This window comes from Mastacembelus armatus, chromosome 5, assembly GCF_900324485.2.
Source record: "Mastacembelus armatus chromosome 5, fMasArm1.2, whole genome shotgun sequence".
NCBI lineage: Eukaryota > Metazoa > Chordata > Actinopteri > Synbranchiformes > Mastacembelidae > Mastacembelus > Mastacembelus armatus.
The window spans coordinates 9,944,463-9,960,485 of record NC_046637.1 but is presented as its reverse complement, the minus strand read 5'-3'; the positions used below and the strand labels follow the sequence as shown (position 1 = coordinate 9,960,485).

The 16,023-nt window shown below is 37.0% G+C and overlaps 2 protein-coding genes across 3 annotated transcripts in view; both read right to left on the bottom strand.

Moving 5' to 3' along the window:
- Window positions 1-5,501, bottom strand: part of iars1 (isoleucyl-tRNA synthetase 1) — a 44,988-nt gene extending 39,487 nt beyond the window's left edge. The window contains exons 1-7 of the mRNA XM_026306924.1: window positions 5,442-5,501; window positions 4,509-4,632; window positions 3,897-4,053; window positions 3,676-3,795; window positions 2,902-2,984; window positions 2,600-2,717; window positions 2,262-2,409 (exon numbers count right to left, since the gene is read on the bottom strand). Of these exons, the coding sequence (XP_026162709.1) occupies window positions 2,262-2,409; window positions 2,600-2,717; window positions 2,902-2,984; window positions 3,676-3,795; window positions 3,897-4,053; window positions 4,509-4,627 (745 nt within the window). The 5' untranslated portion in view covers window positions 4,628-4,632; window positions 5,442-5,501. The remainder of the gene's footprint in view (window positions 1-2,261; window positions 2,410-2,599; window positions 2,718-2,901; window positions 2,985-3,675; window positions 3,796-3,896; window positions 4,054-4,508; window positions 4,633-5,441) is intronic.
- Window positions 5,502-6,491: 990 nt separating this feature from the next.
- rpl29 (ribosomal protein L29) lies at window positions 6,492-8,998 on the bottom strand. Of its 2 annotated transcripts, none has more exons than XM_026308140.1 (4): window positions 8,948-8,998; window positions 8,520-8,572; window positions 8,097-8,161; window positions 6,492-6,665 (listed from the first exon to the last, which is right to left on the bottom strand). In XM_026308140.1, the coding sequence occupies exons 2-4, from the start codon at window positions 8,554-8,556 to the stop codon at window positions 6,573-6,575; spliced, it is 195 nt and encodes a 64-aa protein (XP_026163925.1). In that variant the 5' UTR covers window positions 8,557-8,572; window positions 8,948-8,998; the 3' UTR covers window positions 6,492-6,572. The 2 variants fall into 2 exon arrangements, with proteins under 2 accessions (XP_026163925.1, XP_026163926.1); XM_026308141.1 differs by having other exon boundaries at window positions 8,928-8,996.
- Window positions 8,999-16,023: the final 7,025 nt, after the last annotated feature.

Genomic DNA, 16,023 nt, shown 5'->3' with positions numbered 1-16,023 from the left:
GAGAGAAGGGGCCAGCATCAATGAAAGATCCTTCTTCCCCACTGTGGTGTGACAAATGACTGCACACAGCTCAGACCTGGCACTGATGACAGCCCTGAACTCAAACAGCGACAAAGGCACCAAGGGAAAAAGAGAGACACACACAAAAGAGACACAGAGCAAGAAAATAAGAAAAGACAAAAAAAAAAAAAAATGCATGGATGTGGTGGCAAAGACAGAAAAAAGAAAATGAGATTAAAAAGACAGGATGAGGATGAAGCAAGAGGGGACAAAAGATAAAATGAGAGACTGAGCCGATACAAAAAAAAAAAAAAAAAAAAAAAAAAAAATATCATTGGTATTCCAAGGCGGTCTTCCATGCAGCACAGTGCAGGAGGTGCAGTTATGATGATAAACCGTGCTTCAACAGTGCCCCCCACAGGACCAATGACGCTATGACGAGATGGTACGAATCTAGGTCATCCTTTTAAAAACCCACCAGTTTCTTTCACAGGGAACCAAAAACAGGAGGGTAACACAAAAACACTAGCCACCTCTCTGGAGTACGCTTTTATATTTGTACAAGGACATCTCTTTTTTTAAGTGACCTGATTTGAGGTGCATTCACATTTCCCAGGTTAGACTCAAATGCACTTGAAAGACACACACACGCATTAAACTGTCAGTTCAAGTTAAAACAATTGGCCCTATTTAGTGACCTTTTTTTCCTGTGTCAAAGAAGGAAAAGTGTATGTGTAAATAAAATAATAGCTAACTATGGCTGAATTTCACTAACACTAACACACTGCTTCAATTTGAAGATCATGGTATTTCTCATGCTGGATCACTCTCGGCATATTACGACACACAAATATAACAGACATAAAAGGAATTAGTAAAAGCTGCCTATTTTATACAGTAAGAAAGATAGTGGGCTGGAATTATTTCAATGTACTCTGGTCTATGAAAGAAAGAAATATAAATCATATTGGTTTACCGAACATAGATGTCTTAAAAATTAGTGAATGAATATAGTTGACAGAAAATTAATTACCAGCTATTTTAATAATCAATTTAGAAGATGAAGACATGAAAATGTAAAAAATTGATATTTTTCTATATTTTATAGGGCAGTATACTAAAGCTTTATCTATCCAATTTTCTGTCAGTTAATCAAGCAGAACTGAGATCAAACACACAGTCCAAAATGATCAAGCAGCGGAAATAACACCTCCCTAAAACTGTTTCAACATAAATTGAATTTTACAAACTTCATGCAGGGATGATTTATTGCACAACTGTTGCATTAGGTTTCATTAGTTCTAATAAACTAGCAACTGAATGTACATACATCACGTCTCTGACAGTAATGTGGTCCTAAGGCAAAAACACTTGATAAAAGGCACAGTTTTAATATTCTTAAAGTTACAGGAAACTTAATATAGATCATTTGTTTTATTTTTTTGGCTTTAATTTGATTTATTAGGCTACTCTGTGTTACTTTTATTAAAACACCTGTCAATGTGACAGCAAATTCTAGGTTAAATTTGGGTCTCATACGGTGCCTTTACAAAGACCTCAACTTCAAGTTACCTCTTAAAATTGCCAAGACTACCTGTTACACAATGGTTTAGTTTATTTAAACCTGACAGCAACATTTTTCTAATGATCATGTTTCTAATAAGCACATAACATCAGTTATGCCATAGCATCAAGTTAGTACTGATAAATACGGAGTGTCTGCTTTGTTATGGATAAAAACAAAGTTTCTGAGTCACCTGTTATAAAAAACACAATGCCTACATAATGTGTTGACTAGAAAGTCCACTAACATATTATGGTACAGAAATCCTTTCCTCTTGGTGCAATTTGCCAGGACCATACTCCTTATCTGAAAATTTGTTCTTGATTTTTCTCTTTGAGTAAAAAACACCCAGCAGTGGCCCAAAACACTAAATTCACAAGAGAAAAAGTTTTTTGGTCAGAAAACATTGACCTTGGAGTATAGCATTTAATTAACATTGTCCAACAAAAAGACCAATTCTGGCAATTCACAAAATTAACACATTTGTTAGAAAAATCTGTGAGCAGCTGTCTCCCTGTTTTTGCCAACATGATGAGACAACTTAAGTGTGACAGCCACAAAGTAAAACCGATTCTATCTGGACAAAAACCTGCCAGACAAGCTCTGCAGGGAAGCATTCAGGCCTGTCAGCATATCAGCAATGGCTTGTATCAACATGGATGATCAAACCCAGTCTGTGTTAACTTCGGTTTCTCACCTTTGACTTTGACATACAGATACTCAGGGTTGACACAGAGAGCAAGGTTGCTTGGGAGTGTCCAGGGTGTGGTTGTCCAGGCAATCAAAGCAACATCCTCATTCTCAACCAGTGGGAAGTTGACAATCACAGAAGGATCCTGAACATCCTGGAGACAAAAATGAAGCGCATATATTAGACCAATTTACACTTTTTACTATGAAATACATAAAAAAAAATAAAAGCAGATCAAATGCGATCTATGTGATCAAATCATCTTATTTGGAGGAAATCAATAATCAATTTTGCAGTGCTACATTAGACCAGCACAGTAGTGAGGAGTTAAAATCTGTGCTAACCTTGTAGTTCTGGTGGGACTCAAAGTTGGAGAGAGGGGTGTTGCAGGCAGTGGAGAAAGGCATGACTTTGACACCTTGGTACACCAGACCCTTGTCATACAGCTGTTTGAACACCCACCTACAAAAGTGATAAGACAAAAATTAGAATAGATTATACTGTGGAGCAGATACTTTCCTTTAAAAACACTTAACAATGATTATGCTAGAGGTAGACTATATGAAATATGCCATTAAATCAAATATAATAAAGAAGAATACGAATTATTACTAATGAACAACTTTTTTGTTTCTGACATCCATACCATACACTCTCCATGAACCATGGGTAGAGAGTCTTGTAGTCATTCTTGAAGTCAATCCATCTACCCATTCGCTTCACTGAAGTCTGGGAATATTAAAGAATAAAAAATCATGCAAATTATGAATTCATACATTTTAGGTCATAAATGGCATTTTGATCACAACGTATCAAATTATCTGACAACATGAAAGGGGTTTTTGTAGCGAATGAACTGATCTGAACCTTCAGGTCTCCAGGTCCTTGGCTTGACAGTACTTTATCATAAGCCTCAATCCATTGTTTAGCTGTTGGCCCACAATTTTAGTGTTATGGCAGACAGTTAGCCACTAGCTGATGAATATAGTGAAGCATTTACTGTAGCAAATGATTAGGCCAGATATTTTTCCCAGGAATCGCTAAAGCCCTAAAACAGATCTAAGTAACTTATTATTGGACTTCTATTTGTCAGGTGGACAAAAACATGACCTCATACGAATGCTAATATTGTTCCATAACTGCTGGATGTGTACTTGTTTGCTAGGAAGGTCACCTTTTCAACTTAAAAGGTAATAATGCATTATATCAGTGTTGTTTTCACAACTTGTTCCTACTGCCCCCAAGTGGTAAAAAAAAAAAAAAAAAAAAGGTTTAATATAGAAATATTACTAAGATTTATTGCAGGTTCAGTGCACTGACTGTTCTAAATGTTGTGATTTGATTGAGGGAAACACACTCAAATGAAAAAAAAAAAAAAAACAAAAAAACTGGTCTCTTTCATTCTTCCCAGTATGCTCACCTCCCACTCTTGGGAGTATCTCATGACAATGTTTCTGCACTGCTTGTTGTACTCAGCAATGCCCATCTTGGCCACATCATCAGGTCCTTTGATCCCCAAACTTTTATCAATCTCATACTCCTAAAAAAAAAAAAAAAAAAAAACACACAGAACATTAGAAATGCAACAAAATTTCAGAAAAATCAGATTTCAACAATATTTCAGAAAGTCAAAATTTTTACCACTGGAAGGCCATGACAGTCCCAGCCAAAGCGCCGGTCCACATGAAAGCCACTCTGGTGAGCAAACCGAGTAACAATGTCCTTGATGGTGCCAGCTAGAATGTGACCATAGTGGGGTAGACCCGTGGCAAAGGGAGGGCCATCGTAGAAGGTGTACCTAATTGGGAAACAGGCATCAAGCAATTGTTTTTAAGGAAGTTCAGCTTTACAGTATAAGGTTAAATAAATATAGACATTTTTTTTAATATGAGATGATAAGACAAGCAAATATTTTTAATATAATTCTCTACCATTGGGTTAGGGTTTATGTGTGACCAAAGTTGCTCTTTGCTAATGTATGTTTGCCATATGTCATCATTACAGTTGTTGGATAAAAGGGAGAAGAACTGCAGGAGCTTCTCAAAGGTGCTGCAAAGTACCAGGAGAAAATGTGTGCAGGTACAACCAAACAGAACTGCTGCTGGTTTAAGGGCAAAGTTGAGTGCTGCAAATACTGATTAGATTTAGGTTTGGTTCCCTTTAATGCACTTTGTACAAAGTTGTTAAAAGAAAAACTACTGTACATTTTGCTTGGTAGATTAATAATTATAAACCTAAAACAATTAGATTTACTTAGGCCTGTTCTTGGACTGTCTGAGGCACTCCTGGAAGCAGTCCTGTTCTTGCCATAACTGCAGGATCTTCTCCTCCTCAGAGGGAAAGTTGATGGACTCCGGGACCGCCTCAACCATGATATCTGCCAAAAAAAAACAAAAAACAAATCAAAGAAAAGTAGCCAACGCAAGAAAACAAATCCGAGTGTGCATGTCACCAAATGGACATCATTAAACATATTATTAAACCCTGGAACTTGGACTTACATTACATATTTTTCACACCTTCATACACATTCACTGACTCAATCACAACTGGGAAACACTGTCTTAAAGGGTACTGAATTTCATATTCAGAGTATTTCCTCTTAGTGAGATTTCAGACCTTTTCCCCTTATTTTAGCTGATATAAGACAAACATTTATTAAGCTACACTCTGTGTGGTATTCAGTTTTTAAATTACATTTAACTAGCATCCTGAATCGTGCAGACGCCCTTAAGAATAGTATTTTAGTCAAGTTATGAAACTATGCCTACATTAAGTACAAACACTACTAATCTTCCTCAATTTCATTATAAATTATATTACTAACCCACATGTCAATCTGTCAGTGCTCAATAGCTTGTCAACAGTGCATGCAAACCCAATTAACATTTCATTTATAAGTCCAGCCAAATGCATTATTTACACCTGGAATAAGAAACAACAAAGACTTTGTCTAAAGAAAATAATTAGGGAGTTAAAAGTCACTTTTCTCACTGGAGGAACGACGTCTTCCTGTTGGCAGCTAGCACGCTAAACTAGCCCGTCAGTTAGCTTGTAGCTAAACGAAGTGTAAAGTTTGTTAAAGGTGGCGTTTAAACGCTGCTATGTGAGGACGGGTGTTCGCTGAGGCGCGGCTGTGGTCAAACCTTTATGTTATGATTATTCAGGGTGAATGGGAACACTCACATGCTGTCTGGGTCCACCGGCCGCCAGAGACAAGAAATGATGCAAGCCGCAGTCAGAGCGTGAGCGGAAGTGACGAAACGCCTCTATCAAAATAAAATGCATATTTAAATACCTTTAAGAGATATTCACATGGAAATGTTGCTTTGTACTGAACTTTAGCCCTGAAAAATTGGAGAAACATTGTTCAACAAACACACATTCCTTAAAAAAAATGACACACATTAGTTTCAGTTTAATGGCAATTTGCATATTGTTTTATCAGCTTTAACTCCTGTCACAATCACAACTTCCTGTTTGTAAAGCTAATTCAAATGGTCTGTGGCATTTACTGAAAGGTCTTCCTGGATATTAAGAACTTAAACCACACAATATTTACAATGCAACATATTTCAAATAAACAGTACAAACACTGGAGCCTGTCAACTGAAAGCTCTAGCTGGAAAATAGTGGGTCATTACCATATAAATACTGTTTAACTGGTAAGGCTTGTAAAACGCATATGTAAATTCTTACTATTTTACTTTTTCAATTGAAACTTTATAATCAAATATTGAGACATTTCCAACATCTTGAACCTAATTGTTTGCAAAAGTTAACCTGTATTTTCTATTTTCCTTCTTCCTTTGACATTGTCAAACCAGGGTGTATTTACAGCACATTTTAACACTTGAAAATAAGCAGTAATCAACCATTGTTGACTTAATAGATTTTTCTTTTTGCGTATCACTGCACTTGTCCTTCGTAGTTTTTTTTTGTATTGTACAATAAAGTGCATATTGAAAATTAAATGTAATCCATAACCAGAATGCTTAATTTTTAAGTAGAATTCTGCAGAATTTTATATGCTCACCTTTAATTTCTGAACTGACAAGCATCCCCATATTTTTGCAGTTAAGAAAAAGCACACTATACTAATATATACTGTGACACTATAGGTATGACTTTACTTTTACTTCATAGGCTGAAACATCGACAATAAACCTTTTGCACCTCATTACATGACTTATCTCAGACGCTCAGACTGAAGCAATAAGAAGTACAATCTGAAAGTGGTTTGTTAAAGCAGAGCTTTATTGTGATGGTGGGAACAGTCTATGGACACAGACACATTGAGGTGGACTGGGTAGTGGCTTATTTCGCCTGAGCTGCCTTCTGTGCCGCCTTCATGCCCTTCTTGTTGTGCTTCTTAGCAAAGCGCATGTTCCTCAGGAACTTAGGGTCCACCTGCAACAGAGAAAGAAAATGAACAAGCCAAGCCAACACAAATGTTGCAGTTGTAAAAGTGGTACATCATTACTATTTTATTTTCCTCTTTTAAACAAATAAACTATTTCAACAAAGACACTCAAACTTAAGCTGTTTAAACTGCAAACCAAATTGCATTAGAGGTGTTCATCATATCTCATCTTCCGGTTCAATTCATAATATATTATATTCATCAGTCTTGATAGGTTAGTTTTATACTTTTGGGAACAGTGCTGCTCAGGGAAAACTATATTTCAGAATGTTTTGACAACCAGCTGCAACTGCTAAAACTGCCCACTGGCTCAAATCTGAGACATGTTCAACAGTACAACAAACACCCCCAACACCAACGATGCTTTCAGTTTTTTAAATTCTGGCTGACAACGAAGCACAACATTTTCTACACTTGCGGAAATTAAAGCATGTACCATAACTCCAAAGGTTTAGTCTGAAAGCCACTAACTATTGCTATAAGAACAGGGTAAGGACAGGGTTGAATGAAAAATGTATGAATGTGTATGACACAAAGTGTTACTTAAAAAGCAGCATCACATTAGCTTAAATGAAAAACGGAATTGAAGCAAGGCATTTAATTATAAATAACCTAGTTTCCTTAGCTCAACAGTTACATCTAGACATGTCATGGAGTATGGACTCCACAAAGCCTATCCTGACTCTGCATCAGTTCAAATGCTTAAACAAAAATCCAGCATGCAGTATCTTGTATCTCTAATGCACTCTACAAGCAGTGCATGCTTTCAGAAAAAGCCAGGGCACAGGAGAGATCTAATACCACATTCATCAGTCATATAAGCATTATAAACTTTACAGACCTATGCTTGTCCCAAAATGACCAAAAAAAAAAAGTAACTATGATAAAAACTAAGGGCAACACAAGGCAGGGCAGGTTGTGCCAGACACTGATGCTCTCAGCTCAAATGCCTTTCAACAAAATGGTTAAGACCACTTCTGAAGCAGATGCAGGTACAACCTCCTCTACCAGCTTCCAGTGTTAGCACTGCAACAGGGAACACGCTTAATGTTCTCTAGGATTTTTTTAAAACCAAGCTTTGAGCATGATGCACATTTACTTTCTCCCACTATGAATAACCTAACATCTTCACATCACAAATGATAAATTAAGAAATTAAAGCACAGGTCTAAAATAGACTCCTGAGCAACAGTTTAGTCTAGTAACAAACCACAAACACTTGACAACATAATATATTGATGCTGGTTATTACACAGCTGAGCACCAATGTGTGATTTGCCTATAATTACATTAATGTTTCATCTCTACTCTGCATCTATATGAAGTGAGGATTGATTGATTGACAGTCTCGCTGCATGTAAACAAATCCTTTTTTGTGTGCACATAAACATTAACTATCAACACAGATCAATACATACCCCCTTCAGTGACTCATAGCGGTTAGATCTGGGCTTCTTGATGCCATTTCTGTGGGCTTTGCGAGCTGTACAGACAAGAGGAGAAACAACCTTAACAAACCACTTGATCCAGCCATTCCTTTGCTACTGAGCGGCACCAACACAAACAACCACCAGACAGAGAGGAAGGCATGCCTGCAAATATTCGTGACAATCCACACTTAAAAGTAAAGGTTTATCATCTGTAGCCATTCCTGTGAACTACCCAATCTTTCCCACTTAAAGTAACACAAGCCACATGTTGTGACCCAATACCTCAAGCAAACTGTGCTGCACAAGCATCATGATGATGCAGAGCCAATGCAAAGTCAAAATTTGAACTAGAGTGTTTTTTTTTTTTTTCAATCTTCAGCCCTGAAGTGAAGTCAGCTCCATCACACTTACACTGGTTGTGGGTTGTGTGATTCTTGGACTTGGCCATGTTGATGCTGGTTAACCTGGAGAAAGAAAAAAAAAAGACAAAACATTTCATATTAATGTGCATCGCTGTCATTCACATCCACTGGCTTTCCCCAGTGTAAACACAGCTACGTTTTTAGAGGCAAAGCAGACATGAAACAATAGTAAATATGAGACCAAAAAGCAGTTTACGTTTACTGCCTGACGTGAAGCTCCTCCTTTGCTAAACGAACCTTTAGCGCTTTACAAAGCTATTTCTAGTTTTAACGATGAGCAGATTTGACCCATACATCGCTGTACATATAACCCATAAAGAGCTTTATCCAAATCTGCGACTCTTTCTGTGCGGGCGTGTAAAATACAATAAGATTGATTAAGATTTTAAAAGCCTACAAAGTGGGGAAAATAAATACCTGCCACACGAACAGACGACAACCGGAAGAGAAAGAAAATCAAACCCGGAGCAAAAGAAAAGGACGCGAGTCAAGAGAGGAAGTTAGGTTTAAAAAGACCTGAGCTGTTTGATGATGCTGCCACCTATGGGTGGTTTCTGAAATAACAGGTGACAGTCCACAGCTGGCCACAGGAGGTCACCCTACGCCCATAGGACACCCGTGACACCTTAACAGCTGTAAAGAAAAGAATCGTGAGGATGTTTCTCTAACGAAAATAGTTGTTCTTCATTACAAATTAAAATGTGTCTGTCACATGTGTTTGTGTAGCTGGACGGACACGGTTTGATCTTTCTTTCTGTTCTTGACAATTAGGCATATTTTTTTCTTTTCGTTTTTTTTCTTTTTTTTTTGTATAACAGAAGGTGACTAATTAATTCAGATGAGAGGATGTAAAACAATTAAAACTACTATTTACTTCTAATTATGAGATATTAGGTCAAAATTATTAGGTACTTAATCAGATTTTTCACTTTTAATGTCGGTATCATAAGAAATCGAGAACATTAGCCAATAAGTTACAAACTCAAAATTATTTTAAAAATGAATTGACTTATTGTGCTCACTAGCAGATCATTCAGACTTAGTATCCCATTGTCTTGACTTACCACAATCTTTTTAAATATGCATTTCTAAACTGTCATCTCTTCTCTGGACATTTTCCTCATGCATTGTTAAAGGTACAGCTTAGGTGGTTTATTAAACCTCAAGTATAAACTGCAAATTTTGGGAGTGATAAAACATATTGTTGTATTTTTCTCCAAAATGTTAGCTTTTCATAACCAACAAGCCTGATTTCACTTTCATGATGATACATATTTTAGATAACCTAATATCTTCTTCAAGCTATTAAAGTAATGTTTTTTCCTTGAAGATTAGAATAAATACAATCATTCACAGTTGTCAAAAATCTGAATGAAAGGGTAAAGATAAGGTTTCATTTTGCTCTGATGGCAGCCATCCTTAATAGACAGATCCACAGAGATTACACTGCTCCTGGCCCTCCCCTATGTTGTGATGGGTAAGAAAGGATGCAGAGCCATGTGACTGAGCTTACTTCTCACACACACTTTATCATACATTGAGAGAACCTAAGGGATTTTTTCTAAATATGGCCATAACCTCTGGTGTCCTCCCTCCATTCTTTCCTTTCGTTTACTTTCTCTTCTCATTCTTTCTTTCTTAACTGAGGTTGGGTGAACCCCTGCTCAAGCAGAAGAAATCATGCAGCAGCATCCTATATTTAGACCCCTGTTTGATCATACAAGCCTCTGTGCTCTACTCTGCAGCACTTGGCTCTGCTCAGTCAATTACAGATTTGGATACATGTGTTATTTAATTTTTTTCTCCTTGATCTGGTACTGGTCAAGAGAGGACTGGGTTCCATTTACTGTCACACGTGGCAGTTTCAGTGATGTGGAAGTATGAGTTTAAACTACAAAATGAAAAAAAGTGAAAATCCTCTCTATATTATCCATGTAAAATCTTTATTAATGATGCGAGATGTCACTGCGTCAATTAAACATTTTTAAAAATGCATTGTCTTGATATAAAATTATCAGGTGAGTTTTTGTCTGCTAAATTTCTTTTGTATTTATTATACATATTACACACAAACTCTGTACTCTCCTTCTTGTACACACACATGCAAATGCACAGACATACTGAACAACCTAATGTGATTACAGGATATGAAGGCCCTGCGTGTTGTCTAAGCTGATATTACATCTTTTCTGAGATTCTGATTGCAGCAGCTTTTTCATATCTGGGGGGAAAAAAACCACACATGCACATCCATAACTGTTCATACTTATTAAATACTGTGCTATATTGCTTTCCTGATATTGCATTGTGTATTTCATATCACAGAAATCATTTACATGGGCATCTTTATTTCAAGTCATGATCAGTTTGTGTCTAAATTGGATCAAGTGGCTTTGTTAATGTTTATTAGATGAGGAGGACTTAACTGCATTTGATGCCAATAATTAATACATTTTACTCCAAACCACAAAAGTAACCCTCTTAGTGGTGCTGCACGTAAAGTCAGTATGGTTTCTTAGTACAAACAGGTAATTTTTACACTGTGATATTCCTACTAATAATCTGAAAACCTCCCACCATTGTTATGGTTCTCACTGTTTCTCTCTGTCTAACATCCATCCTACTTTACTTGGTTTCACTTTCACTTAATCCCTGTCTGTCTCTGTCATTCACAGTCCACCCACTGTCATCTCTTTTTCTTTTACTCCATCTCTGTTTTAAGCTCTTTTCTCTTATAGCATTTCTTTCTCAGTTTTACCTCTGAACTTCCACTCTTGCTGCTCTGTTCTCACTTGTGCACTGCTCTCCACCCACTTGCATTTCCTCTTCATCCATAAGTCTGTCTTTGAGTAGCACAGAGTCAGTCCTTCACATATTCACTCCACCTAAACATATGAAAGAGGCCACTTTGGGTTCTGAAGGCCATGGTTCACTGTAAGCAGTCAATATTAATCTACATATTATAACTGTATAGTACATATTTTGGTGACTGATCTAGATAAATTGAATCACACTACTCTCTTTGCTTCCTTGCTATTGACTGACTTGATAAACCCATTACACAGTTTCCAAGTTTCATCACATAAGCTCTAAAGAAACATCGTCAATCTAAGTAAACACACGAATGCAGTAATTCTAAGTTAACTGCAAATCCCTTCTAAAATAACAGATGTCACTGTAAAATGCCCTTCCTCTTAGCTTCTGTAGAAGTACTCTTGAGCAATGTGGTGAATCAGCAGTGCTGAAGTGGAGCTGCTCAGTAGATGGAATTTGCAACAGTTGTGGTGTGTATTTGTTTAGATCTTCCTTGTCTGTCTTCCTGCCTCTTCAAAATGAGAAATGACGTCCGTGCCAAGGCTCTCTTCTTGTTAGTTTGCAGATGGACAAACAAAACACTCACCGGCTGATCAGACTTCCTGTTCAAGCTGCCTTTGATGGTTGTGCACTGTTTCACTCTTGCTGTGGTCGTATGTTTGTGTGTGAGTGTGTTGTTCCCCAGATGTACATTATGCCCTGAATGATCAAATGCAGAGAGTGATGTTTGTTGGGCACTTGTCTACAGAACATGCACTCTTTTTTTTTTTGCTTTCTGTCTATCCATCTTCCTCTTTATGCTGCCTCTAACTCAGCATTTGCTTTGCTGCACTTATTTCATTCACTGCAGTTGAAGGACAGTATAAGAGAATGAAAGGCAGAATGAACGAATGAGAAAGAATAGAGAAGCAGCATCTGTGTGTGTATTGGTACAGGGACAAGATGAGTGGGCGGTCTCCGCTTAGATCAAGCTTTCCTATTGGTTAATGGGACAGGATGAATGAAGGGATGCTGATTTGAATGAAGGCCAGATGTCACCGAGCATCAGGGCACGAAGCACCAATGGGAGACAGGGGCAGAGAAACGAGGGAGGAGAGATAGGGAGAGAAGGTAGAAGTATGAGTAATTATTCTCTTTGTGTCCTTCGATGTATCTCTCTGTCCATCCATTCGTCTCTCCTCCCTCCATCCTTCACATCACTGTGGCTTAGCTGGAAGCATACAACAGTATGTAGTAGGTAACAGAGCAGAAGAGATACATCAAATAATATTTAGGAGTTTACAACAAATACAATACAGAAAGTCATGAATGCAAGGAAATCTTGCTACTTTGGTCCAAAATGAGTCAAAGTAAAATATGTTAAGGGTTCAATGTGTAAAATGACTCCAGGGATGCAATGTCAGTCCAACATGGTTCAGATTGAAATATCTTGGCAACTACTGGACTGCTGTGACATTTTGTAGAGACATTTACAGATCCCAGTCAATAAATCCTGCAGATGTTACTGATTGATGTTACTCTGTCTTTTCTGATAATCAGTGCTACAGACTATATGGAAGACACCTCCAGACAACATGGAAATGTAGGAAAAACAGATTATATTCTTCCCAAACACTTACTTTACCATATTTGTAGCACAAAGTTGAACTGATTTTGCTTACATGTCATGAGTACTTTAGTATTTCAAGGGCATAATAGTAATGCCAGTGCCTTTTATGATGTTCTTTCAGTATGTCTGAGGGGACCTTCTTGAATTTTGCTCATTCATTCTCCTTGCAATAGAAAATAAACCTAGTGGAATAAAAACCATAACAAACTGACTGTTGGTTTCCCCAGCGAATGCAAAGCTACAAAACACATTTTAGAACAGGAATTCATTTGTCATCCAAACATTTTTCAAAAATCCAACCTTTCCTTTGAAAATAATATCAATCTGATGTTCAACACATCCAGCAAGATAATGTTTTCTCTCAGTTTAAACGACCTAGAAAAACTAACACATGCAGCTATTTCTCTCAGGATTAATTACTGTAATGTACTTGTCACAGGCTCCACTCTCAATCCAATTCAAAACTCAGCAGCCAGAAAATGAATGTGAGCCAGTAAATATCATTACATTATCTCAGTCACTGTTCACCGGCTCATTGTAAATGCACATATTGATAAGTTCTGCTTCTGTCTACCAAATCATTATACCATCACACAGTACAGTATATCACTGATTCAGTCCAGCTCTGTTCACAGGATACATCTTCATTATTATTTTTCAAAACGACAGCTTGGGGCGCAGCCTTTCCTACAGCAGGTTCTTGATGGTGTCAAGGAATCGGGTATTGTCTCATTACTGGGGACTTGGTTGAGACTCAACACCAATTTATTTATTTTGCAGCCTAAAGGTTACCTGAGCTCTTGCACTACCAGCAATTCTTTCTCCTTCTTTCATTTTTTTTTTTTTTTTTTTGCCTAAACTATTTCAGTTAGTTCTGGCTGTCAGGAGTAGCATATCCACATAAATATGAAAAACATAATAATAAGATTATCTTACCTTATTATCTTAGATAAGATAATAAGATTTTATTGATCTCCAGGAGGGAAACTCACACAAAAGACAAGTTTGACAATCATGCTAGGAACTATTTTAATGTAACAAATAAAGCAAGAAATTAAAACACCATTCAAACAAAAGCTAAGTACAATATACATTATAATAGGCCCACAAATAATGATTGTTTTTTATTAGTTAATTAGTTAAGTGTTTAGTGTGTAATGGTAAAAATGGCATCCACAATACTTCAAAGTAAGAGTATAAAATCTTAAGATATACTGTATAGTTGCCAATTGATTTTCAATTTATTAAGTGACTGGCTGAATATTTATTGCTCCTTCAACATATACATTAATATTTGACTTCTGGGTGCAGGACTGGATCCCTACACCAAAATTTAGCTTCATCCCCCATTTCCAAAACATACTGGCTATCTTACATGAATATACGTGTAGTGTGTTGTAGTTCATTCAGGAATATGCAGCATGTAAGTACAAGATAAAGTAAAGGCTTTAAAACTATTTTAAACAAAAAAAAAAAAAAGAAATTATTTTTTATAGTGCATTCTGGTTCAGGATTGGTTAGGTTTAGACCCAAGAATGACTAATTTGGGGAAAGATGATAGTTTGGCTAATAACAAAGGCTTTGTTAAAGTTGGCTGTCACATGACCATATGTTGTTCTGGGACTCCCGCTGGAGTGACTGATGCTGTCGCTCTTCTCACGAGGACAGTCTTGTAATCACAGATGATACAAAAGCGATTTACTGGTTAAGTAACAGACTCAAAACTGAAGCGAATGAAGTTAATTATATTCTGGTGACTCAACTTGCATCAGTGCCACACTCATTCACATTCACACTATGAATACACATTTGTTGCACATACAGCACACACATGTAAGTGTTTTCAACACACACCTACACACACACACACACACACACACACATAGAGCTCAGCATTGGGTATTTTTGAACACAGTGTTATATAATATGTGTTTCAGGTACAGCCAGTCTTACTCTGACCTGTTTTCTGTCTCAGTGGGAAGGTGGGAAGAGACTGACCTCTTAAACAGCCCTGACTCACTATCGTCCTTGTGGAAAGAAAGGGAGATAGAGAGAAACATGAATATTAAAAGTTATCATTGTTGCCATTGTGTATTTCTACTGAGTAGTACTGAGCCGACACTTGAACAAACATAAAAAGAGGCACTGCAGAAAGAAAACGCTGAGGGGGCATTATGATGTGTGATGCATTTGATATAATAATTAAATTTTGAAGTGTTGATAAAAGAGGTTTTAAATTTAATAATACAAAGTATAGAGAGTTGGTGTGACGATGTGGACATGTCGTGATGAGACTTTTACTCTCCTTGCAGTATCACTCTCACAGTCTCACAGAACCTTGTTTGTATTATTGTCTACAACATTTATTACCTTTCAATTATTGCTTGCAGAATCATCTTGCTCTTTAACATTATTACTCCACTGGTCTATTGTTCATTCTGTACATTAGTTTTGTTTTTTCTTTTTCCACTTTTCTTGTGTCTTCTTTTTCCATTATCTGGTGAGACGCTAAATTGCATGTCATTGTACTCGCACTTGCTCACTGTGCAGTAAAAAGTTTAACCTAATCGAATCCAATTCAATCTAATTAACATAAACAAAGTCAGAGGCTTTTTGTTTTGATGAATTTATGTTGCATTGCATTTTTGTTATCCTTCTCTTGAGCCTCAGGCTGTTTTGCTGGTTCAATATCCCTCTTTTTTCATTAATTCACTATTCCCTGCACAGCAAACACTCACCACTTTACTATACAGTGAGCATAAAATTAGATTATCCTAATTTTGCTGTCGGTGCCATTTTAAATGACTGCTTTTTTCATTTCTATAAACAGACAATACTGTACTGTGCGTTTGTACATGTTTTTTGCTCCATGGTGGTGATTCTTGAGGGCACTACATTGTGATTGAAGTAAAGGGGAAGTCATTTGTGCCACATCTTTCATCGTCTCCTAGTCCCAGTTTGTCCTGCCTCACCTGCACTCCAGCTGTCCTCAGTGAGTTTTTAATCCTTATTATCCTTTATCTGATTAATACCTGACCATTCACCTCCTCATTCATTTATTCTCATTAGT

Excerpts from the sequence above, each read along its gene's own strand:
- rpl29 (XM_026308140.1), bottom strand. The coding sequence starts at position 8,556 with ATGGCCAAGTCCAAGAATCACACAACCCACAACCAGT. Across the intron at positions 8,162-8,519 it reads TCACACAACCCACAACCAGT|CTCGCAAAGCCCACAGAAAT; the intron begins GTAAGTGTGATG and ends TTGTCTGTACAG. Across the intron at positions 6,666-8,096 it reads GCTATGAGTCACTGAAGGGG|GTGGACCCTAAGTTCCTGAG; the intron begins GTATGTATTGAT and ends TCTCTGTTGCAG.